The sequence below is a fragment of the Schistocerca nitens genome, chromosome 10 (genome assembly GCF_023898315.1).
Source record: "Schistocerca nitens isolate TAMUIC-IGC-003100 chromosome 10, iqSchNite1.1, whole genome shotgun sequence".
Lineage (NCBI taxonomy): Eukaryota > Metazoa > Arthropoda > Insecta > Orthoptera > Acrididae > Schistocerca > Schistocerca nitens.
In genome coordinates, this window is record NC_064623.1 from 226,739,779 (window position 1) to 226,766,863 (window position 27,085).

The 27,085-nt window shown below is 44.2% G+C and overlaps 1 protein-coding gene across 1 annotated transcript in view; it reads left to right on the forward strand.

Annotated features, from left to right (window-relative positions):
• The window catches only part of LOC126210328 (zinc finger and SCAN domain-containing protein 30-like), a 206,898-nt gene that overhangs the window by 1,924 nt on the left and 177,889 nt on the right, over positions 1–27,085 (forward strand). The window contains exons 2-3 of the mRNA XM_049939530.1: positions 908–976; positions 16,634–16,702. Of these exons, the coding sequence (XP_049795487.1) occupies positions 908–976; positions 16,634–16,702 (138 nt within the window). The remainder of the gene's footprint in view (positions 1–907; positions 977–16,633; positions 16,703–27,085) is intronic.

Consider the following 27,085-nt stretch of genomic DNA (forward strand, 5'->3'; position numbering starts at 1 on the left):
GCAGAAAAAGATCATTGTTAATCCCTTGTTTTATTTTGTATTAACACCTCCTGATCTCGCACTGTAATGTTTGGAAAATGGATCTTTCATTTGGCGGTTTATTGTGCAATTTATTCCTTATAGAAAATTATGTTTTGTTTGTTTTACCTTTGAAAATGTAACTCCAAACTGGCTCCTGTTCCACGAGTGTGTATGGAACTCCTAGTGAAGTAGCATACTTAATAATGTTTTCACTGATACACACAACAAATTGGAAGAAGTGCTAACTTGGTTCAGTAAGGATATTCAGTTTTTTAAATAGTTCTTGACAATGAATCTCACTATTAATTTTAGTTAAAATTGTTATCGTCCTCAGTTTGAAAATAGTGCCCATGTTTTGTGCTTTTATACCCAAAAAAGAATCCATATGTGAGAACTAAGTGGACATAGGAACAGTGTGTCACCACATGACTTTGGCTGTTGTTATGAATTCAAGATGGAGTCTGATGAGTCTAAAATGCTGACGACGTTCTATATGCCAGTCTCTTTTTTTTGTGTTATTTCCATGTCAACTGACTGTCAGTATTCATCCTTAACTAGTTCGTGTTCATTACACAGTATATACGTTTGTCATCTATGTGTAAGGTGACATAGTTGTTTTCCCACTGTATGGAAATGTGCATGCTTTTTGTTTTCTTTGTTTTCAGTAAGGAGTATAACTTTAAAACTTCCATTTGGCAGCCCTGCCCCTCCTTAAAAAACTATTAATTGCAAAGGGCACCAAATTATATAGAACTGGCTCTCTGTATGTTATTTGCTACTCATTACACAAAAAAGAAAAAAAGTTTTGTGGTGGTCATGACATAACTTAAACAAGTGTGTGGTATTTGTAGTTCACACAATAGTAACTTGATGCACTCCTTTTCAGTGTCTGCAAGAGTGGGGGGTGCCTGATGACCACAGTGGTACACAGGACGCACGAAGCATCTTTAAAGAGGTGAGGGCAGCTTTACTTTTGTATTATTCCTATGCTGCTGTGAATAATTGTATTACGTAACATAGAAAGGCAGTTTATTATTTATTTTCCATAAAAAGCAATACTTTTTTTTATTTTCAACAGGTGCTACAAATCACGTCATATCTTGCAGGAAACAATTACAGAAACACAGTGCATTTCAGTTATTTATAGATTGTATGGTGCAAAGAAAGATAGTCTACCTTTCTGAGAGGCATTATGTATTACTATAAAAACACCTATTAGTAATAAACACCTGCAGAGCAACATCCACATGGGTACTAAGGAAGTTCGTTAAGCAATTTGATACTCATGTCATAGAGCCTGCTGTCTGTATCTTTTGTCTGATGTCATGCAGGGCGATAAACACAACCAGCGGAAGTGTGGTTACAGTGTAACTGGTATTTCCATTTTGTGGTGCAGTTGGCAATTTTTGTGCCACAAATAATGCATTTCAGTGTCACAAATTTAAACAGTACTTGTAGGTGCCATCCTAACTACAACCTCACAAATGTCAGCATATTTGGGGGAGGGGGGGGGGGGAATGCGACTGTGAATATCAACAATTCAACATAAGAACCACTAAAACGTTCTGTGGAATACGTACGGAGCCAATTCCAAGTGGTCAGCAACTTTAAGAATTATATGTAGGCTACTAAATTGTAGGAAGTGCATCTACTAACATAAATCATGTAGAAATCCCTGTACAGTGCACTGAAAATTATGATGTAAGAAAAATATGTTAAATACATAATGGCAGTAGTAAACTGGTGGCATTGACTGGCTAGACAAGATGACAGATTCATTGGGAAAATAGGACGTGATGAACATTGACATGACTTCGAGTGTATGAAATTATGTGGCGGCATAATGAAATTCAGTTGTGTAGAAAGCTTTCATGAAAAACAATGTACCATAAAATTTAAGTTGTACTCCTAGGTTGATGCATAGCCACTTTCGTGCAAATTGGGATGTTATTGAAACAACCCACTGAGTTTTTAAATGATCAGCGTAAATGTATTGTAGAGATTGAACAGCTACATACACACATTTGCACCTAATCTACACCTTTGGCTATGCTACAGATCAGTCCATCACCACAGCTAGTTTTCCTGCATTTACATTTGTTGGCTTTGCCTTCTCACAACCAAACTGTAACATTCCAATCTTACCTAGCCCTCGAGCTACACTACAAACCAGCCTGTCACAACATACATTTTTTTTTTTTTTTCTAGTTCACACATGTACTAAAATAGGCGCTGCTTCAATTGGTTTGTGACACTACTTTGTACTTAATTTGCTAGAGGTGGCACCTACCAATAGGACTGTGCAATGTGTGTGTGTGTGTGTGTGTGGCGTTGGAAGAGCAGCTGGATGAGTTTACCACATTCCACTGACCACAAAATTTTCAGGATTTAAACTCAATCGAGAATCTGTGGGACAACGTCAATCGTGCTGTTCGCGACAAACCTAGCACAGCTGGCTGCGGTACTGCAGTTAGTATGGCTCTGTGTCCCCATTGATACTTACCTGAGCTCCACTGACATTCTTCCTGAACATCTCGTTGCAAAAAGTGGTTATTCCAGCTTCTGACATATGGTCACATTAATGTGATTGGACAGAGTTTGTATCATGCTAGCAAAGATTTTATATCTACAGTAGGGTGTCCATTCGTCCCGTTTTTCCCGGGACAGTCCCGTTTTTTACCAAAATGTCCCGCTGTCCCGAACCGAGCGAGGTGGCGCAGTGGTTAGCACACTGGACTCGCATTCGGGAGGACGACGGTTCAATCCCGTCTCCGGCCATCCTGATTTAGGTTTTCCGTGATTTCCCTAAATCGCTTCAGGCAAATGCCGGGATGGTTCCTTTGAAAGGGCACGTCCGATTTCCTTCCCCATCCTTCCCTCCCCCGAGCTTGCGCTCCATCTCTAATGACCTCGTTGTCGACGGGACGTTAAACACTAATCTCCTCCTCCTCCTCCTCCTCCTCCTCCTCCTCCTCCCGCTGTCCCGAAAATTTTTTTGGGGAAGCTCAAATGTCCCGTTTTTTTATGATTCCGCTTAGCTAGAGTATTTTACGATACTGGTTGTTTGACTTGCTATGAACTGTGCAATTATTTACGCTAGGAAGTGTATGATAACTTTCAGCATATCCCAAACATGTACCGAACTGTCAAAAATCGCAAGTAATTTTAAACGCACTATAGGTTTCTCTTCTAACTCGATCCACTGAATCTGTCCTTTCGGTCCAGAGACACTCTACACCACTGATACTTGCTCTCTGGCTTTCGTCACCACACTGTTAGTGTTTTGCACTGTGCAATGACTGTTTCATTATGCCAAAACAAAAGTGTAATTTTATCAGCGATATAAAAAGCGAGTTTCCTTTTATCACTGGTAGTGGAGAAACTGTAGAATGTACGTTGTGCAGATCAAAATTTGCTATTGGTCATGGTGGAAGGTCTGACATTGTGAATCACATTAAGATGAAGAAACATCGCATGAGTGATCAAATGAAAAGAGCAAATAAATGCGTGAGTGACTACTACGTAAACTTAAAATCAGTAACAGAATTGCATAGGCAGTTGGCATCACAAGAAGCTACGTTTGCATACCACAGTGCAATGCATAACCATAGCTTTAAGTCAATGGACTGTACTACAGCAGTTGTTAAAAAACTTTTCAATCCTAAATTCACATGAGGACACACAAAATGTAATGCAATCATTTCAAATGTTATTGCACTGTATGCAGCTCAGCAGGTTTTAAATTAACTGAAAAGTGTTTGATTCATTTCTGTAATGATTGATACATCGAATCATCTGGATTTGAAGTTGGTTCCTCTCCTTATCAGGTATTTTCACCCTGAAAATGGCATCACTGTGAAAGTGCTCAAATTGGTTAATATAGCTGGAGAAGCTTCAGATTTACTTCAGAATTATGTGTTGGAGGTCTTAAAGAAATATGATCTTGAGGGAAAGATGATTGCAGTTTCTGCAGACAACAATAACACTAATTTTGGTGGTAAACAGAGGAAAGGAAAAAACAATTTGTTCTATAAACTGCAACAGAACACAGTGAATAATATAGTAGGTGTTGGCTGTCCAGCACATGTGGTGCACAATTCCTTACAAACTGGCTCAGATTGCCTACCCATCGACTGACGATTAATTGTAAACAAAATCTACCAGCATTTCCACATATATACAGTAAGGGTTGAATTTCTGAAGTCATTCTGTAAGTTTACTGAAACTGAATACAAAACTGTACTTGGGCACAGCAAGACAAGGTGGCTGTCTCCGCTACCAGCATTGGAAAGAATTGTAGAGATATTTCCTGCTTGGAAATCATATTTCATTTTCCTTGATTAGTGTCCTGTTATCCTTAAACAATTCTTTGACAACTCTGTGTCTATTGTTCTTCTACATTTTCTTGTTAGCCAGATAAAACCTTTCTCCACAACAATTAAATGTATTGAGAAACAAGAAATCACAATAGTGGAAGTTTATCAAGAAATAAACAAATTATTGGGCAAATTACAATGTAGAAAGTCTGAAAGATTTCTCACATTCGTTGTACATGAGACTCTAAGAAAGCTGGAAGAAGAGGGTGAAATTACTGCAGAACAATTTCATATTTATGCTGACATCTTCTATGACTCCTTCATTGAGTATATTAAAGAATGGTGTTTACCATTTCTCACACCTTTTAAAGCATTTGACTGGGTTAGTACTGAAAATGAGCAGCTACAGTGGAAGGATATTCAGGACTGTTGTGTTTTTGTTAAAAGTATTGTACCAAATTTTCCTGTTTATGAAGACGAACTGTTTGATGAATTTTCATGTGCACAGAATGTCATAAAAAGTGAAGAATGAGACAAAGCAAGTGTTAGTGCAATGTGGTGTAAAATATTTGCTTATTTCAAAAGGAAAAACAGTAACGTGAAAAACATGATTCATTTGGTGGAGTTTTGTCTGGCACTTCCTGGGTCAAATGCTGCTGTGGAATGTGTGTTTTCGTTAGTGAACTCTTTGTGGTCAGGTGGAAAAAACAGAATGAAAGTTGAAATGGCTAGGGCCTTGCTCATTGTCAAAACACACTTTAATGGTGTATCGTGTACTGACTTTCATGATACAGTTTCAAACGAAAATGCAATTCTTGATAAAGTACATAAAAGTGAAAAGTATGGCGATAGTGTGGCAGAATAATTGTAAAAAGTGATTTGGGATCATCTGAGTGCAGGTTGTAAAGGTAAACTTGTATGTGTATTAAATTTAGTCAATACAATATTTGTGTCCCATTTTTTTGTTCATTGTCCCAGGTTTTTCTCTAATTTATTTTAAATGTCCCCTTTTTCGATGAAAGTGAAATGGACACCATAATCTACACTGAAATTATGGTGTAATGGGATCTTCAGCTGCATGGTCTGACCACAGCACTGCCAATTTTCCTTCTTTACCAATTCTGTTTAGCCTAAAGAGTTGCAACTATAATGGAAGTAGTAATTGAAAAGCAAAATGTACAACCAAAATTAAAACTTTTCCGTATGATTAATTTTGGAATCACCTACCATAAATTTCATAATAATTCACTTTCTTCTCTCCACTTCATCATCAATGTATAATAAAACAAGAGTTAAACAGATTTTTGAACTTGTTCGTTCCATGCATAGATCATTGCATAGCTGACCATGCCCCTTCTGTAGTATTAGTGTGTGCACTTGCATTTCAATCTTTGACAATAATTTTATGGTTCACTGTCAAGCCTGTTATCACATTGAGAAGAGCGTTTTCTGTTCTTTTGTAAACAACTTCAAAGCAGCACTTCTTGCAGTATTTTACACACCACCCAACATCAGTTTGCTTAAAACATGATTATCTCTTCCTGATTCTCTTGCCAAACATGTATTTGTCAGTCCCTACAACACAATCCAAAACAGACTTTGTAGCAAAAGCTATTCTAGTCAACAACAGTATGCTTTGATAAATGTAGCAGTTAAGCAGTAAAAATGCTACTACATTTTTGAACCTATAAATAAATTATTTTAATGTGTTCCCCATTGTCAGCCTGCCTTCCACAAACCAACTTTGTAGAACCGTTGTATGTCATCACTTGTATATTTTCTTACTACAAGCTTCATTGGCTGAAAACGTATCTGCAGATCCTGTATTTTGCAATGATCCGTGAACCATATGTCATTTCAGTTCCTCATCTTACAAATGGAAGCAACTTTATTGTAACGTGAAACACCACCTCAAAAACTTGTGTCATATTCTGAAAAACATATAAATACAAAAATCAGTGCCCAACTTTATAATCCGTAATAGCCAACTCAATAACTATCAATTTTAAGCTCTCCAACTTGAAAGTGGAAATAATGGAATCATATATTTTGCTGAAATAAATCTTATATTTGTCAGTTCTTGTCGGCTGCTGATATTATCACCCAATTTGATATAACCTGTGGCAACAAGTTACCAGTAACCATGCAGCTAAATGTCCCATTGCACCATAATTGCACTGTAGATACAAAATCTTACCTAGTGTGATAAAAACACTGTCCAATCACATTAATGTGACCATATGTCAGAAGCTGGAATAACTATTTTTTGCACCGAGCGAAGTGGCGCAGGTGTTAAACACTGGACTCGCATTCGGGAGGACGACGGTTCAATCCCGCGTCTGGCCATCCGTGATTTCCCTAAATCGCTCCAGGCAAATGCTGGGATGGTTCCTTTGAAAGGGCGTGGCCGACTTCCTTCCCCATCCTTCCCTAATCCGATGAGACCGATGACCTCGCTGTCTGGTCTCCTTCCCCAAACAACCCAACCCAACTATTTTTTGCAACGAGATGTTCAGGAAGAATGTCAGTGGAGCCCAGGAAAGTATCAATGGGGACACGGAGCCATACTAACTCCACTGCTGCGGCCAGCTGTACTAGGTTTGTTGCGAACAGCACGATCGACGTGGTCCCACAGATTCTGATTGTGTTTAAATCCTGAAAACTTTGTGGTCAGTGGAATATGGTAAACCCATCCAGCTGCTCTTCCAAACACACACACACTAAGAGCCGTGTGACACTCTGCATAGTCCTACTGGTAGGTGCCATCAGGCCAAGGAAAAACAAACTGCATGGGGGGGTGGAAAATGTCCCCAAGGAAAGATACGTATTTGTTTTGATCCACTGTGCCTTCCAGAGTGATGAAGTCACACAGGAAATGCCACGAAAATATTCCACAGACTATAACGCATCCTCCCTCAGTCTGGACCCTTCCGACGATTGGCAGGGTATTTGCTTTCAAACGTTTCGTGCTCGATGGAGCGTAAAACGTGATTTCGTCTGAAAAAGCCGCCTGTAACCACTCGGTGGACTCCAGTTGCTGTATTGGCATACAAATTCCAGCCTGTGTTGCTGCTGACCAGCAGTCAGAATATGTTCGTGAACCAGACTCCCGCTGTCTTTTTGGACCTCTAATAAATCTTTCCATTTCCAAATTCCGACAATGATTGCACTCCAGGATGAGACTTCCACTCTGCAGCAGAGTGTGCACTGATATGAAACTTCCTGGCAGATTAAAAATGTGTGCCGGACCGACACTCGAACTCGGGTCCTTTGCCTTTTGTGGGCAAGTGCTCTACCAGCTGAGTTACCCAAGCACGACTCACTCCCCGTCCTCACAGCTTCACTTCTGCCAGTACCTCGTCTCCTACCTTCCAAACTTTACAGAAGCTCTCCTGCGAACCTTGCAGAACCAGCACTCCTGAAAGAAAGGATATTGCGGAGACATGGCATAGCCACAGCCTGGGGGATGTTTCCAGAATGAGATTTTCACTCGGTCCAGCACACAGTTTTAATCTGCCAGGAAGTTTCATATCAGCGCACACTCTGCTGCAGAGTGAAAATCTCATTCTGGAAACATCTCCCAGGCTGTGGGTATGCCATGTCTCCGCAATATCCTTTCTTTCAGGAGTGCTAGTTTTGAAAGGTTTGCAGGAGAGCTTCTGTTAAGTTTGGAAGGTAGGAGACGAGGTATTGGCAGAAGTGAAGCTGTGAGGATGGGGCGTGAGTCATGCTTGAGTAGCTCAGTTGGTAGAGCACTTGCCCGTGAAAGGCAAAGGTCCCGAGTTCGAGTCTCGATCCGGCACACAGATTTAATCTGCCAGGAAGTTTAATGATTGTACTGTTTTCTGCATTCTCCTTGTCACGCTTTGTGTACCCTCCACTGTTGGTGCTGCCACTTACCATCTGTGAGCTGTTATTGCACATTGATGTTGAACATAAGTAATGGTCACATTAATGTGACTGGTCCGTGTGTTTGTACATCTTAGTGTAAACTGTTGTACTACGTGTACTTGAAATATGTTTTACAATTATAAGCGTGTATGTTGATGGCAGTGTAAGTAATTATTTCTTTCCCTTGAACACCCCTTGACGTGAATGATTAATAATGAGACTGCATAGAATCAAAACTACCATATTTTTAAAAAAGAATGAATACTCTGTTATATACTTGGCTGCTACATAACCACATTTTTGAAGTGTATGTGAGATTAGATACACTAGTAAAATACACTATTCGCCGTTGATCATTGTACAAACTCATTTCATATTGTCGCGCAGTAGGGGACAGTGTGCTATGGACATAACACATGAACTGGCGTGGCAGTCATTAAAACAAAGGCATTTTTCGCTGCGGCTGAATCTTCTCGTGAAATCTACGTCATCAAATTTCTCCCTGGGTCACAAAAATGCTCTGTTGCTGAACACTCTGTCAGGCACTTAATAGTCAATTGCACCCTAACCATGTAGATGTAGGTGAAACTTACTGAAACTTTCTCGCGTATATGCGCAAGCAACTTTTGGCCCCAGAATTTTACACTGTGCTTTTGAAATACTAATTAAGAAGATGCTCAGCCAACATTAGCCAGTTCAGGAATCTGGCCATACCCACAGAATTAAGAGTGATGATGACACACTGAAGATTCGAGATTGACAAGGTTAACAGTTTACTTGTAGCTAATTTACCTAAAACTGATGGCCAGGTATTGAGAGTAAAACATGATGAGCAGCTAGGTTAAGATTATAAAATTAGAACAGTTTATAAAGGATACGTAATCAGTTACCTATTGTGTAATGACTTGCTTGAAGAACACTGGGAAGACAGTCACAGTTATTCTCTTACTTTGGTTGAGTCGTGCAGTAAACTTCTTTTATCCCCTATTCAGTTCAGTAGGCCTTTAGTTTAGATCTACTCATCTAATCCTCAGATCTCTTCCATAGCACACCATGTGGAAAATTTCTATTTTTGTTGTGCCTTTAGTGTTTATCATACGTTTTCATATAAGACTACGCTCTAGGCCAGTACTTTCAGAAAAGACTTCTTGGTACTTAAATTCCTATGCTATGTTAACAATTTTTTTGCATTGAAATAGGAACTATCATATTCATGTTGAAATCTGAGGGTTATTCATCTGCTTCATGTATCTTGCACAACAGATAGAATAGTTTTGTCGAGGCTGGCCCTCTCGACATCTCAATAATTCTGTGGGGGTGTTCTCTGCTCCAGTGTTCTTTCATACTGCTTTTCGTTACTACCTTTTGTTTGTTGTACTGGTATTATATTGAGCTATGTAGATCAACTGATGTTTTCGATATTGCCTTTCATTAGTTTTCATGATTTTATGCTGTGTGTTTTAGTGTTACCTTTTAGAAATGCTTTGAATTTTTGTCTTATCAGCATTTCAAGTAGAGCTATGCAGCTGTTTTCGATATAGCTTTTTCTTTGTTTTCACGATTATTCTTTGTATGCGTTGGTATCACCTTTTGGGTTTCCATTTTTTTTTTTTTTTTATTTATTTCCCCCCCGCCCCAAGTTGAGCTGTATAGCTCAGCTGAAATTTTTCATATTATAGGTTGGACATTTTTACAGATATGGAATTCTCAGGCAATTATGGTTTACTTGGAAATCTCATAAGATCTCAAGGAATTCAGTGTTTTCAACCAAGCATTGTAATTTATTTGTTTGAGCTTTATAAATCACAAATTTCAAAATAGTTAATATTTGAAAGCCTGTTAATTATATGAATACTATTCCTTATAAATAATCCGTCTTTGAAAACTGCGATTAAACTAGTGCTTATTGGTTAGTATGTCTCAACTGTGAGGAAAGAAAAGCTGTTGATGTAATGGAAAGCCCTGATCTCCCCCTCCCCCCCTCCTCCCTGGCAATCCCCTGCCCCACCTCTCCTCCACTCCCTCTGTGGGTTCAGGGATTAGAATAAACCCAAGGTATTCCTGCCTGTCGTAAGAGGCGACTGAAAGGAGTCTCACGTTTTGGCCATATGAGTTTAGCTACTTGGGAGCCTTAATAACAAATTATAACAGTATTGGAAAGGCTATAAGGGAAAGAATACAAACAGGAAACAGAGCTTACTTTGCAAATATGTAGCTTTTCAAAAGTAGCCTTGTTACAAGAAAAACTAAATTGCTAATATATAATTCCCTAGTCCGCCCAGTTATCACATACGGCTCAGAGGTGTGGACGTTGACAGAACACGATAAAAATGCTCTAAGAAGCATTGAGCGGAAAATACTACGCAAAATCTATGGGCCAATATGGGAGGAAGAAGGCTGGAGAATGCGCTACAATGTCGAATTACAAGACTTAATACGAGGCAGGGACATAGTAAAATTTGTGAAATCACAGCGAATACGATGGCTAGGACACTTGGAGAGAATGGCAGAGGATAGAATTCCAAAGAAAATGATGAAAGGTATGATCCATTCAGTTAGGCGAAAAGGGAGGCCTAGAAGAAGACGGATCGATGAGGTAATAATGGATATCAGCAATATGGGAGTCCGGGGGTGGAAAGGAGCAGCAAATAATCGAGAAGTGTGGAGGGAGATTGTTGAAGAAGCCAAAGCTCACCAAGGGCTGTAGCGCTACTGAAGAAGAGAAGTTTAGGTCCCATTTTATGGTTTGACCTGCCACTTTCAAAATTCTACAGAAATGCAGGCCACGTGGGGAAGGACGCTTTACGTGGTTTACGAGTTATCTATAGTGCCCTTAGATTCGATCTCCTGAGTCTCTTGTCATGGCTTTGCATCTCCACCTGCGATTCAACTATTTGGATGAGGACACTTTTCGGGGTATGCCATCTTCTTCCGTTGTCTCCTGTTCTCTTTCGCCAACATGACAATATTGGATTTCTCTGCACCCAATAACCAGCACGGTAGCCAGTCCGTTGTGGTGGGGCCTTCATATACCAATTTGGTGGTAGTCCAATGACAGCACAGGGATTGCACTGCTGATGCCTCAGCTGTAAAGTCCCCACATATGCCAAGAAGTAGATGCCCGTCTTCCTGGGTCATCGGGAGTCCCGGCAATGGCCATCGTGCCAGTTGGCCTTTGCTGTGGCTGTATGGCACCCGTGGGGAGAGCCCATGATCAGAGTGGGTGGCATCAGGGCGGATGACCCGCAATGAAGTGGACTAAGTTATCTCTTTCTGGTAACCATACGGCACCAGCAGTCTCTAAGAAGGGGAAGAGTGAATACAGTGCCGATAGCTACGACCCTAAATCGTTTCCATCCCTTGCTACACCACGGGAGGAATGTAGGGCTACAGAACGGAGAGAGCTATATTCGCCTCGGTTTTTAGTCTGTACCAGAACCTGCGGGGACTCCTTTATACCTCAGTTTTTCATTGGACACCTTGAGGATAAGTTTGGAGAAGTGACAGCACTGTCAAAGATGCAAAACGGCGCAGTCTTGATTCAGACAGCAACCCCAGCCCAATCCTGACCGTTAATACACCTGGGACAAGCTGGGTGACGTTCCTGTTTCCGTCACTCCCCATAAAAGCCTCAACATGGTCCAGGGGATCATTTTCCATCACAATCTCCTCTTGCAGTCTGACCACGCGCTAATTTAGAATGGTGGAGTGTTCATTTCATCTGGTGTGTTTACAGGGGACCCAAAGACAACAGGGTTGCTACCGGTGCCTTCATCTTAGCCTTTGAGGGTGATTCATTGCCTGAAAAGGTCAAGGTTACGCTTTACAATTGTGACGTTAAATCATACACCCCTTCCCCTATGCGGTGCTTTAATTGCTGGACGTTCGGGCATGTCTCTCCGCTGCACTTCCAGCGCCACATGTCGAGACTGCGGACGCCCACTGCACCCAGATACTCCACGTGTGCCACCTCCCTCTTGCATCAACTGTGGAGAGCACCACTCACACTCCTCGCCAGACTGACCAGTACTCCAAATGGAGTGGAAAGTCATGGAGTACAAGACCCTGGACCAGTCGACTTACACAGAGGCTAAAAGGAAATTTGAAAGGTTGCACCCCATTCAATTTACGTCGACATATGCTGCAGCTACGTAATCATCGCCGTCCCAAATGCCAGTGGTTCCTCACTCTGTGCCACGAACAGTGCCCCCCCCCCCCCTTCCCCTGCCCCCAGGTCACCAGAATACGTCTGCCCCCTTAGTGGTAGGGGGCAAATATTACTCCATTGCTCCCAAAACACCTACTTCAGGAGCAAGGACCCCCCCCCCCCTCCAAATGCTGGGGACATCGGTCCCCTCCCCCCTGCTGGAGAAGCAACAGCCTCCTCTGGCTTCTCCCGTGCAGAAGGGATCCCTTGGGGCCATCTCTCCCAAGGTCTCCACTAATGCCACGGCGGACACTCGCCAGTGGCTTAAGGAGCCAAAAGCTGTTGGACGAAGAGCTTCATGGTCTTCCTCTGTGTCTGAAGCTGCTTTGGAGAAATCTTCCCAGCAAGCCCCTAAAGAGAAGTGAGCAAGCAAACAAAAGAGTCTGCTAAGAAAAAGCCTCACAGTAATGTCATCCTCCAGTGGAATTGCGGCGGTTTTTTCCGCCACCTGGCTGAGCTACGGCAACTCTTAAGCTTTACACCTGCTTTCTGCATTGCCCTTCAGGAAACCCTGTTCCTAGAAATGCAGACCTCTGCCCTCCATGGCAATAGGGGCTATTACAAAAATCGTAGTGTCTGTAATAGAGCGTTAGGTAGAGTTTGTGTCTGTGTCCTGAACTCAGTGTGCAGTGAACCTGTGGCCTTCAAATCCCTCTTGAAATTGGCTGTCAGGATTAGGATGACGCAGGAAATAACTGTCCGCAACGTTTATCTCTCTCCAGGTGGTGCAGTGCCCCTAAGCGCATTGGCTGCATTGATTGATCAACTCCCTAAACCTTTCTTTCTTTAGGGAGATTTTAACGCTCATAGCCCCTTGTGGGGTGGCGCCGTGCTTACTGGCCGAGGCAGATATGTTGAAAATTTACTGTCACAACTCGACCTGTGCCCCTTAAATACAGGTGCCCCCACACATTTCAGTATGGCACATGGCACATATTGGGCCATTGATCTCTCGGTTTGCAATCCTGGCCTTCTGTGGTCTTCCTGTCACTGCCCCGGCATCAGACCCACGGATGCCTGCCCAGATGGGCTTTAAACGAGGCAGACTGGGAAGCCTTCACCTCTGATGTCACCGTTGAATCTCCCTCACGTGATAGCATCGATGTGGTGGTTGAGCAGGTAACTACAACAATCGTTTCTGCAGCGGAAAATGTGATCCCTCATTCTTTAGGGTACCCCATGCGACAGACAGTCCCTCAGTCATCACCGGAAGTTGCTGAGGCAATTTAAGGAGTGTCAGTGAGCTCTACGGCAGCATAAGCAGCACCCTTCCCTGGAGCACCTCATAGCCTTTAAACAGCTCCGTGCACCAGCTTATCAGTCGACGGAAACAGGAGTGTTGGGAGAGACATGTCTCGACCATTGGGTGCCGTACACCTTCCCAAGTCAGGTCGAAGAGTTTTTGGGTACCGGACCCAAACAATTGTTCCTGGTGTTAAAATAAAGGCGTGTTATATACCAACGCAGACGTGATTGCCGAGCATTTTACTGAGCACTATGCTCACGCGTCTGCTTCGAAGAATTACCCCCGCAGCCATTTGCACTCTCAAACGGTGGATGGAAGAGAAAGTCCTCTCGTTCACTACATGCCACAGTGAGCTCTATAACGCCCCGTTTACAGAGTGGGAGTTCCTCAGTCCCCTTGCACGTTGCCCCGACACAGCTCCTGGATCCACTGTCAGATGATTAAACATCTCTTGTCTGACTACAAGCGACATCTCCTCATGATCTTGAACCAGATCTGGTGCGATGGCGTCTTTCCATCACACTGGCGGGAGAGCACCATAATATCTAACAGTTTGGGTGACGAGAAGTGGTGCAAAACTGGATTGCGAACTTCACACTTCTCTTACTACAGTTGACTTACTTGACACGTTGAGCCGATCCTCTTCTCTGGATACACTGCGTCGATCTCCACAACTTCTTCTCCGAAGAAATAATGCTGGTTAGAGGAACCAAAAAAGATTCTCCCTCTCCCTCTCCCCCCGCCCCCCCCCCCCCCTCTCTCTCTCTCTCTCTCTCTCTCTCTCTCTCTCTCTCTCTCTCTCTCTCTCTCTCTCTTTCGAAATAACTCGGTACTCTCATACTTTCAGTTCAATCCAGGTATATTTTTATTTCCACAAGTTTCACATAAGCATACAAACTCTTGCAAGTCAACTGTGTTGTTAACCATTAGATACTATTAAATATAATTACAATGTGGTGGGTTTAATAACCACCAGGAATTCAAAGACAGGTCTTGGTTCTAGCAAGTCTAACACCAAGATTAAGTAAGAGTCTCTAGACAAAACATGTTTCAATTGTCTATAACAATTACAATTATTCGACCACCAAGGAATAACACGTAATTACTCCTTGTACTTTCCACACAGGTTCTATGGCGCGAGCGGCAAACACTTGGCGGCGCCGCTCGTCTGACGCAGCTCCTGTCCTCCCATGACCAATGTCCATCCTGCACACACAGACACGTGTTGCGCAGTAAATAGGCTGTCTCTCACACTTATCTTTAAAATATTGTGTGTTGGAGGCGGCAGAAAGTCTAGTAGTGCCAGGATTTATGTATAAATTTTCAAATCACTACAAATACCAGTGCTCTAACCCCACAAAAACCTGCTTGATGTGGATAGCTATCGCCCCATCAGCCTCACCAATGTTGTTTGTAAGCTGCTGGAACATACAGTGTGTTGGCGGTTGGGTTGTGTCCTTGTCACGTAGCCTACTGGCTCCGTGCCAGGGCGGTTTCCGCTTGGGTCACTCTACCACTGATAATCTTGTGACCCTCGAGTCTGCCATCCGAACAACCATTTCCAGACGCCAACAACTTGTTGCTGTCTCTTTTGACATACGAAAAGCGCACGACATCACCTGGCGACATCATATCCTTGCCACATTATACGAGTGGGGTGTCCCAGGCCCGCTCCGATTTTTATCCAGAATTTCCTGTCGCTCCGTACTTTCCGTGTCCAAGTTGGTGCCACCCATAGACTGGGGTCCTGTAGGGCTATGTATTAGGTGTTTCTCTATTTTTAGTGGCCATTAATCATCTAGCAGCAGCTGTAGGGTTGTCTGTCTCACTCTGTACTGCTCTACCAGTACTGGTGTTGCTGAGGGGCACCGACAGGGAGCCATCCACAAGGCGCAGTCATGGGCTCTAACCCACGGCTTCCAGTTTTCAGTCGCAAAGTCGTGTGTCGTGCACTTCTGTCAGCAATGTACCGTACATATGGAACCAGAACTTTACATTACTGACGATTCCCTCACCGTAGTGGGGCATATCACTTTCTAGGACTGGTTTTTGATGCCCTATTGACTTGGCTTCCTCACCTTCGTCAGCTTAAGTGGAAGTGCTGGCAGCACCTCAATGCCCTCTGCTGCCTGAGAAACACCAACTGGGGTGCAGATTGCTCTGTGATGCTGCAGTTGTACTAAGCCCTTATCAATCCTGCCTTGACTACGAGAGTCTGGTTTACGGTTCAGGGGCACCCTCAGCATTGCGTTTACTCGACCCAGTGCCGTTTGCCTAGCAACAGGAGCTTGTAGGATGAGTCCGGTGACCAGTGTCCCGGCGGAGACCGGAGTCCCTCCATTGCAGGTCAGATGCACAACTGCTCACCAGTTATGTTGCACACGTTCGTAGTTCTCCTGTGCTTTTAGGGTGGGGGTTTTAATGTGTTGCAGAATGGCTGGCGTCTCCTTTTTATTCTCATGGTCAGCCAGCTATGGTAATCTGTTTTGTCGTTTTAATCTCTTCTACCTGTTTCTTGTGTTTCTGTGGTTCTCTTCTCCCCTTTTGTTCTAAGTGTTTGTTGTCCTTCTGTCATTCTTGTGGTTTTTCCTTTCTCTCTCTGTTTAGTGTAGTCAGTCTCACTTGTTTTATTCTCGCCCTTGTGGCATTGTTTTGTTCGAGATAAGGGGCCGGTGACCTAACAGTTTGGTCTCTTCCCCTCTCTTTTAAACCAACCACCGCCCCCCCCCCCCTCCATCCAAACACACACACACACACACACACACTGACTCTCTCTCTCTCTCTCTCTCTCTCTCTCTCTCTCACACACACACACACACACACATCACCTCTCTTTATTTCCTTGCACATTGTACAAGGAAGAAAAAGTTTTATAGTAGTCATGGCATGTGGTGGTCAAGCTCTATATGTACATTGAAGCTCACACAAGAGTAAATCAGTACTCCTTTTCAGTGTCTGCAGGAGTGGGAGGTACCTGGTGACCGCAATGGTACGCAGGATCCACTTTGCATTAATAAAGAGGTGAGTGTGTCTTTCCTTTTGTACTATTCTTATGTCACTGTGAATAATTGCATTTTGTAGCATATGATAATAACTTTTTTATTTATTCTCCATAAAATGCAAGGTTTGTTTTGATTTGAAATATATGTTACAAGTTGTATCCTAACTTGTTGTAAACAATTTTTTAAAATCTCAATTGCGTATGAATAGTATGCTGCAAAGAACGATGGTCCAATCTGCTGAGAGTCATAGCTTATTAATACAAAAGCACTTTTTAATAATCAAGCAATGCAAAATCCAGAATGGAACGTAACAATATTATGAAAAGGAATGTAGCTACTCATCATATAGCGGAGATAGGCACAACAGAAAGACTGTCACAAATAAGCTTTTGGCCAGTAAAGCCTCTATCAGAAATAGACCACACACACACACACACACACACACACACACACACACACACACAAAATGCAACTCACACAACACCCATGACTGCAGTCACTGGTAACTCAAGCCACACAGTGAGTAGCAGCACCAGTGCATGATGGGAGTGGCGACAGGGTGGGGGTAAGGAGGTGGCTCGGACAGGGAGGGGGTGGTGGACAGTGAAGTGCTGCAGTTTAGGCGGTGCGCAGGGGAGGGGTAGGGGGGGGGGGGGGTTAGCAGAAAAGGAGAAAAGTAAAAAGGAATGAGGGCTTGAGTAGTGCTGGAATGGGAACAGAGAAGGGGCTGGATGGGTGAGGACAATGAGTATCGCGGAAATTGAGGCCAGGAGGGTTACAGGAATGTAGTATATATTGCAGGGAGAGTTCTCACCTGTGCAATCCAGAAAACTGATGTTGGTGGGAAGGATCCATATGGCACAGGCTGTGAAGCAGTCACTGAAATGAAGGATGTCGTGTTTGGCAGCGTGCTCAGTGACAGGGTGGTCCACTTGTTTCTCTGCCACTGTTTGTCGGTGGCCATTCGTGTGGACATTCGTGTGGTTGTCATCACCACATAGAATACAGCAAAGCAATTGCTGGTTAGCTTGTAAATCACACGACTGGTTTCACAGGTAGCCCTGCTTTTGGTGGGATAGGTGATGTTAGTGGCCTGACTTGAGTAGGTGGTGGCAGGAGGATGTACAGGAGAGGCTTGCCTCTAGGTCTGTTACAGGGGTACGAGCCATGAGGTAAGGGTTGGGAGGAGGGGTTGTGTAGGGATGGACGAGTGTATTGGGTAGGTTCAGTGGACAATGGAATACCCATTCTCCTCTTTGGCTGGATGGCGAGACTTTGGGAAGTGATGAGAGTCTTTCCAGTTTCCCACCACCTCCAAAAATCTCACCGTGCAGCCACAGAGGAGCATTCCCCTTGTAACTCAGTACCACCCAGGACAGCATCACCTAAATTACATTCTCTGCCAGAGTTTCGATTACCTCTCGTCGTGCCCTGAAATGAGAAATGTCTTGCCTTCTATCCTTCCCACCTCTCCTACATTGCTATTCTGCTGTCCAACGAACCTACCCAATATACTCGTCCGTCCCTAGACAACCCCGCCTCCCAACCTTTACCTCATGGCTCGTACCCTCGTAATAGACTTCTACGCGAGACCTGTCCCGTACATCCGCCCACCACCACCTAATCCAGTCCGGTCACAAACATCACCTATCCCGTCAAAGACAGGGCTACCTGTGAAACCAGTCACATGGTCTACAAGCTAAGCTGCAACCACTGTGCTGCATTCTTTGCAGGCACGACAACCGACAAGTCGTCTTGTCCGCACGAATGGCCACCGACAAACTGTGGCCGAGAAACGAGTGGACCACCCTATCGCTGAGCACGCTGCCCAACACGACATACTTCATTTCAGTGACTGCTTCACTGCCTGTGCCATATGGATTGTGCCCACTAACACAAACTTTCCTGGATTGCGCAGGTGAGACCTCTCCCTGCAATATGTCCTACATTCCCGTAACCCTCTTGGCCTCAACTTACGTTAATCATTGTCCTCACCCATCCAGCCCCTTCTCTGTTCCCATTCCAGCAGAATGCAGCCCTCATTCCACCATCACACCCAGTCTTTTTACTATCCTCCTTTTCCACTAACTCTCCCCCCCCTCTGTGCTGCCCTCCGTCTAGCCCCCCCGACTGTGCATAGCTGCCCTACCCTCTCTCCACTCATCCCGGGGCACTCACCAGCAGCACTTCACTGTCCGCCACCCTACTATCCCTGCCCCCCCCCCCCTCCAGCCTCCTTCTTACCCCCACCCAGTCGCCACTTCCATCGAGCACTGGTGCCGCTGCTCGCAGTGTAGCTTGAGTTGCTGGAGACTGCAGTTGTGTGTGTGGGGGGGGGGGGTGGTTCTATTTTTGATGAAGGCCTTACTTGGCGAAAGCGTATTTGTGACAGTCTTTTCGTTGTGCCTATCTGCGACTCAGCGTCTCTGCTATATGGTGAGTAGCAACTTTCCGTTTTTTGGTATTGTTACACTTTTTAATAAGCTACTGTTGCAGAGCAACTTCCATATAGGTGCTGTGGAAGTTTGTTGAGCTGTTTTCTCCTCGTGTCATAGGGATTGTTGTCTGGACGTCTCGTGTGATGCCATACCAGATGATAAACACAATCTTTCCTATGTTATACATACACATATTTTAGTCTAAACTATTTTACTGGTTCTATTTCAAAGTCAGTTGTACACTTTTAAGAATGTAATTTGATGGCAGTGTAAGTAATTAATACTTACTCTTAAACACCCCTTTATGTGATTCGTTAATTCTCATTCTGCACAAAATCAAAACTTTTTTTTACTAAAGAATGAATACTCTGAACATTTGGCTGCTGCAAATTGCCAAACTTGTGTTGCATGTATAGGATATGAATACTCTAGTGCAAGACACACCATTGGTCTTGGATCATAATTTAGAAATTTTGTCTCTGTATTCATAGCACAAGATGATTTTCTTAAAGATTGATATAAAAAAATGAATGTGATCTTCCCAAGACATCTGTGCCTGCCTAATATTAGGTCAAGTAAGGCAGTTGTGTCATCCAATTTTATTTGCATATCATCATTATTCATTCATTGTTGGATAGCTGAATAGTTGAAGGTGAAACTTAAAACTTAATTAATACTTCTGCCTTGTAAATCCTGTATGTACAAGCAGATTTTGGCCCAAGAGTTTGGCCTTTTACGTGCAGTACCATTCAGAAAAACTGGTAATTAGGAAGGTATTGAACAAATCTCAGCAAGTAGTGAAATCTTAAAGTACCCACGGAATGAAGACTGATGATGACATATTGAGATTTAAGAGCAACAAGCCCATTTGTCAGTTGATTTTCTATTTCTTTTTTTTTTCTGTAAAGTAAGTGGCTCATATGATTTAAATAGAGAACGTTCTTTATTCACGGAGTTTTGGAGAACATTCTTAGGTTTTCAGGAATAAAACAAGTCTGAGAATATAGTTCACATGAGTAAAAATGGCAGAGCTTACTTTGCTCTTACGGCAATAAAAGGCATACTTAGCCAGAAGAAATGCTGAAGAGTGAAAATTTAGGAGTTTTTAGACATTTAACAATAAAAGCATTATTTTTCTGGCGAACTTCCTTCCCAAACATCACGAAAGAAGATTTTTTAAATCTAGGATGGGTCCCCTCCATGCCCACACCAACGCGATGACCAAACCAAAAGTTCTACAGTCACCTCTGTATAACATGTTAGTATTCGAATCAGGAGTAACAGGATGCGGGCTGTGATGTTGTCCATGTGTCTGGGTAGGATTACTCATTGACAGGGTCCGTAAGAAGACAGAAAGTGGACGAAAGCGATTGAAGGGTAGCGGTTTGTAAGGGCAGCAGGAAAAAAGTGCCAAGGCGAGCGCCAAGGGAAAGAAAACCTCTGCGACAGTAGGACGGGTAGTAAGGGCAGTAGCAGCATGCTAGCTGCAACAGTGCATGCAAGGTGAGGTTATGTTAGTGCGAGGTATCGTGCATCTTTACCTTTGTCTCTGTGGGTGCTCGTTGTAGATGGGTTAGTTCCGGCACTGCAGCTGGGCTCCTGTGAATTCTCCTGGCCCTGCTGCAGCGGCTTCGTCCCTGTAACAGTCAGAGGTTGTCATACATTAGTGGGCGATCGGCCATAGATCAGCTCACAGTGTAGGGGGTGTGTATGGCTGATTTGCACGTAGTGTACAGTTCGGCTTCCGTGCAATATCCTGTTTTTTGGCGAGTCGAGCATCTGGGGTTGCCAGCAGTAGCTGTGTTGCAGGAGCTTGCCAGTACCGTTGTGTTAGTGTGCTATGGACCATAGATGTTTACTTCCTAATAGAGTATTTGGTCTATTATGTTTCCATCTATGGTTGCGGTCGTAGGTCCCCGGAGAAAGAATAAATGGGTTATGCAAGTGTCTCGTGTTTCTGTGCAGTTGTGTGGAGAGTTTTTGGAATACCTGCAAGAGGGTATCTAGCCGATATTCCCGGTGAAGATCCACGGTGCGTGTATAACGTGGAGCATCGCTTATGATTCTGAATACTTTGTTCTGTATGAGCTGCAGACGGTGCAGGCATGTGGGCGCAGCGTATCCCCAGACAGGAGCAGCGTACATCATCAGAGGTCTAATAAGAATGGTGTACATGGACCTGGACACTCTCCTGTTCAATGTGCTACGCCTGTTAAGCACAGGATGGAGTTGTTTGAGCTTTGTTTTTGCTTTATTGGTAATATTTTGAATGTGGTCCTCCCCGGTCCAGCTAGACACTGAGGTATGTGACCTCAAGGAAATGTACTGGGTGCGCATGTAGTGTTATTGGATTGCAGTTTTGATGTTTGCGCAGTAGTTTCGGTCTTCTAGCGAACAGAATGGCTTCACACTTGACGTTTACTCTAACACGCTATTTCACCAACCGAGGCTCTGCAGCTCTGAGTGCAGTCTGCAGTCGTGAGTTAATGTTAGACAGTTTCCAATCTCGTGCGAGGATGGCAGTGTCATCCGCGTAGATTGCCACCGTAGTGCTGTGTGTTGCTGGAAGGTCATTAATGTAGAGGTTAAACAGTATGCGCCCTAGGATGTTTCCTTGGGGTTCTCCAGTCTGAATACCATGTTGTGTTGATTGCCCTGCACGTCGGTGTTGAAACTCCTGTCCGTGAGCTACGAGTGTATGAGACGTACGAGCCCGTCGGGGAACCACGCATCGCTGAGTTTGTGTGTGACGCTGTTGTGCCACAGACAGTTGAAAGCCTTTTTTATGTACAGCAACACTGCCCTAGTTGCTTTGTTTGTGTTGTATCTATGTTTTATGTATTCAACGACGTGGAGGAGTTGTTATGTTGCCGAGTGGTGATTTCTGAAGCCGAATTGCTCCGGCCTCAGGGTGTCATTTATAATGCAGTGCCTAGCGAGTCATTTTAATATTACCTTCTCGATGATCTTGCTGAGCACGCTCAGCAGACTGATGGGTCGATAATTTTGTGGGAGGGAGTGGTCTTACCCCGGCTTTTTGAACATCAGGACCGTGGCCATCTTCCAAAAGGCGGCAAAGTGTGGGTGTTTAAGTATGGCATTCGTGATGTGTGTAAGGTATTCTACTGCTTTATCTGTGAACTTCTGGAGGACACCGTTTTGAATGCCATCGTGACCAGGGGCCTTCCTAGCTGTGGTATGCACGATGGCCCATTTGACTTCAGCGGTGCTAGCCTGTCAGAGGTCATTGTGTGATGGTTGGGCCGAGATGCGTGTAACTGCCTGATCGGTCGCAAGTGTGAACGCTGTGTCTGAGGGATCCGGGCTCGGTGTGAATGACGCTGCAAGTATGAGGGCCATCAGTTCCGCTTTTTCTTCTGCAGAATATGTCGGTGCGTCGGGCGCTTGGAGCGTGGGTGTGTACAGTTTCTCCCTGGTGAAATGACGGGCCAACTGCCACACGCCAGGTCGTGTGTTGTCCAGCCCTTCAGAGTTTCTGATTTCTCTGTTGTGTTTTAAATGTTTGGATTTTGTCCCGTATTATTCCCTGGAGCCTGTTCATGTGCTGTTTCAAGTGCTGGTGCCTGGTACACTGCCAATGTCTCCTGAGGTGGTTCCTCATTGAGATAAGGCCCAGGATTTCCTGGGGAAGGGCAGCACTGTGCTGTTGTGTGCGGATTGGTATGGTGTCGGCTATTGCATCTCGGATGGCGCTAGTGAGGGTTTTGACAGCCTCATCAATTTGAGCTGCCTCGTTAATCTCGTGGGTGGGTGGGATGCGACTGTCAAGCGTTTCCTTGAACAATGTCCAATTCGCACACCTGTAGTCTAACATCCTGCATTGGTCCATGTGCTGCAGTGTTTCTCCAATGTACAGTATAACAGGTTGGTGATTTGAGGGCAGATGAAAGAAGAGGGGGTGACCTTTCAAATGAAGTGAAAGTGGAAACATTTTTCTGTTATTTAGCAGACCTTGGTTTTCAGACTGTCATAGGAGAAGACTTATGTATGCACCAGACACCTGTGTCACTGACATTTTCAGGTATTCATCATGTTTCTCACAGCATAAATCTTACATATTGTTTTTTTTAGAAATAAGTACGCATGTGAAAAAAATTAATAACTGGTATATTACATACATAGCAGTCTGTTTCTTGTGACGAAGCCAGACGGGTTGTCGCTTACGTACTTGAAGTGTGAGGGAACCATTATCTATCATATTTAACCAAAATTATGTTGTGTTAGAAGCTTTTGACAGATTTCCAGATTGGAGTAGGTGAAAGTGTGATATATTTGCAAGATTTTGTTCGCATAACATATTCATCTAACTTCAGTAACAAAAGGGTTTCCCAAATGTCAAAAATTAGATATCATCAGAAAATACATTTCGTAAATTGTCCGTGTATGATCTTAATAATTTGCTGCTGCACATAAAATTAAAACTGAAATGTAGTGCAACTCTTCAAGGACACATTGAAGCCAGTTCTATCTGTGTACATTGAATAGTTTGCCTGTTTGGATGAGTTGACTGAAACACCTGTGTTCTCTGCCGGATGCAGCAGATGAAACACTGAGAACCTTCTCGAGGAGGAGGGAAGTAGCGAGAAAGAACTTCCTCATCAGATAATTTGCACCAAATTTTTTACTGATACAAAATTGGAATCATAATCTTTCTCTTTCTTTTGCTCTGAGGATATTCTCCAGAGAATGTTCTCTTTCTTTACTCACATATCTAAATATTCTGACACATATGTAGGTTGCTTTTCATTAACAGTTTACTTGTAGCTAATTTACTTGCAACTAATGGCCTAGTATTGTGAAGCACACTGAACGGGTGTATGCAGATTACAAAATTAGAGTTATTTATAACACTAACATAAACAATGACTCAGTCAGATGCTTCATAATGACTTGCTCGAAGAACACTGGGAAGACAGTCACAGGCAGTATTCGTAGGAAATTATTTTTTTAAATTTTCTGTTCCCTTAGCAGATTTCGAATCCAGTTAAAATTAATCAGTTCCAATATTTTGGAGGTCGCCATTGTCGACGCGGTCTCCAGTCCACGGACCGGTCCACAAAAGCTTTACTGTAAATCTTCGCATATCTGCATAACCACTGTAGTCTACATTCACTAATTTGTCGAGCCTCGATCTCCTTCTGCTCGAACACTTCCCTCTGTTACCCAAATAACTATTCCTCGATGCATCATTATGCCCTATTAACCTGTCTCTTATTTTGGTCAAGATGTGCAGTGAATTTTGTTCCTCCCCTGTTCATCTCAACACCCATTTAGTTAACTGATATATCCATCTAATCCTCAGCTTTCTTATGTAGTACACGATTTGGAGAATTTCTATTCTTATCTTGCCTATGGCATTTATAGTTCTTATTTCCCTTCCAAATAAGTCTACACTCTTAGATAAATACTTTCAGAAAAGACTTCCTAACACATAAATTTATATTTAATGTTAACAAATTTATTGCTTCAAAATAGGAGTTGTAATATTTGTCTCGAAATCTGAAGGTTATTCACCTGTGTCATGTTTCTCGCATACCGGATGGAATAGTTTGCCACGGCTGGCCCTTCCGAGGGTCTCAGTAATTCTGTGGGAGTCGCCTACTCCAGGCACCCTGTTTTGAGTTAGATATTTCAGTGCTCTGTCAAATCCTTCTCACAATATCATGTATTCTGTCTCATCATCATGTATTTCACATTCTCACTCCCTAATATTGTCTCGATGTTTGTTCAGAAGGGCAACAAAAAAGAAACAGTCTACAAGGGGAGTTCAATAAGTAATGCAACCCTTTTTTTTTTTTGTCCTGAAAGCAGGCCGGTTTTATTCAGGATTCTGAAGCACCATATTATTCTCCACTCTTTTGACTACAGAACCGTATTTTTCGACACAATCTCTGCGTTGGTAACCTCCCTGCAATTCACATACTGCTTCCCATGGAGTGCATCCACCATTGGGCCAAACAGACAGAAGTCCAAAGTTGCGAGATCTGGACTGTAGGGTGGCTGAGAAAGGACAGTCCAGTGAAGTCTCGTGAGCTCCTCTCAGTGCGCAGACTTGTACGAGGCCTCGTGTCGTCACGGAGAAGTAGTAGTTCGCTAACATTTTTGGGGCGACAAATGTGCTGAAACACACCTTCAGAATCCCAGAAAGCTGTTGCTGTGACTACGGGGTGAGGGTGTAACTTTGCACTTTTTCTTCGGAGGAGAGGTAGTGTGATACCACTCTGTGGATCGCCATTTTGTTTCTGGCTCGAAGTGCCGAACCCACGTTTCGTTGCCTACGACGACGATCGACAAAAAATTATTTTCGGCCTCGTAATGTACGAGCAGTTGTGCACAGACAGTCCTTCGTTGTTCTTTACGGTGTTCCTTTAGGCGATGAGGAACCCAGCAGGCACATACACTCCTGGAAATGGAAAAAAGAACACATTGACACCGGTGTGTCAGACCCACCATACTTGCTCCGGACACTGCGAGAGGGCTGTACAAGCAATGATCACACGCACGGCACAGCGGACACATCAGGAACCGCGGTGTTGGCCGTCGAATGGCGCTAGCTGCGCAGCATTTGTGCACCGCCGCCGTCAGTGTCAGCCAGTTTGCCGTGGCATACGGAGCTCCATCGCAGTCTTTAACACTGGTAGCATGCCGCGACAGCGTGGACGTGAACCGTATGTGCAGTTGACGGACTTTGAGCGAGGGCGTATAGTGGGCATGCGGGAGGCGGGGTGGACGTACCGCCGAATTGCTCAACACGTGGGGCGTGAGGTCTCCACAGTACATCGATGTTGTCGCCAGTGGTCGGCGGAAGGTGCACGTGCCCGTCGACCTGGGACCGGACCACAGCGACGCACGGATGCACGCCAAGACCGTAGGATCCTACGCAGTGCCGTAGGGGACCGCACCGCCACTTCCCAGCAAATTAGGGACACTGTTGCTCCTGGGGTATCGGCGAGGACCATTCGCAACCGTCTCCATGAAGCTGGGCTACGGTCCCGCACACCGTTAGGCCGTCTTCCGCTCACGCCCCAACATCGTGCAGCCCGCCTCCAGTGGTGTCGCGACAGGCGTGAATGGAGGGACGAATGGAGACGTGTCGTCTTCAGCGATGAGAGTCACTTCTGCCTTGGTGCCAATGATGGTCGTATGCGTGTTTGGCGCCGTGCAGGTGAGCGCCACAATCAGGACTGCATACGACCGAGACACACAGGGCCAACACCCGGCATCATGGTGTGGGGAGCGATCTCCTACACTGGCCGTACACCACTGGTGATCGTCGAGGGGACACTGAATAGTGCACGGTACATCCAAACCGTCATCGAACCCATCGTTCTACCATTCCTAGACCGGCAAGGGAACTTGCTGTTCCAACAGGACAATGCACGTCCGCATGTATCCCGTGCCACCCAACGTGCTCTAGAAGGTGTAAGTCAACTACCCTGGCCAGCAAGATCTCCGGATCTGTCCCCCATTGAGCATGTTTGGGACTGGATGAAGCGTCGTCTCACGCGGTCTGCACGTCCAGCACGAACACTGGTCCAACTGAGGCGCCAGGTGGAAATGGCATGGCAAGCCGTTCCACAGGACTACATCCAGCATCTCTACGATCGTCTCCATGGGAGAATAGCAGCCTGCATTGCTGCGAAAGGTGGATATACACTGTACTAGTGCCGACATTGTGCATGCTCTGTTGCCTGTGTCTATGTACCTGTGGTTCTGTCAGTGTGATCGTGTGATGTATCTGACCCCAGGAATGTGTCAATAAAGTTTCCCCTTCCTGGGACAATGAATTCACGGTGTTCTTATTTCAATTTCCAGGAGTGTACCTTTGAGTATCCCAACTTGTGGATGACTGCGTGAGCACTACTAACGAGGACTCCATTTGAGGAATGAGGTGTTTGTGATCTGTCAATCACTCGAGTGTGAGTCTCTGCACGTTCCAGCAT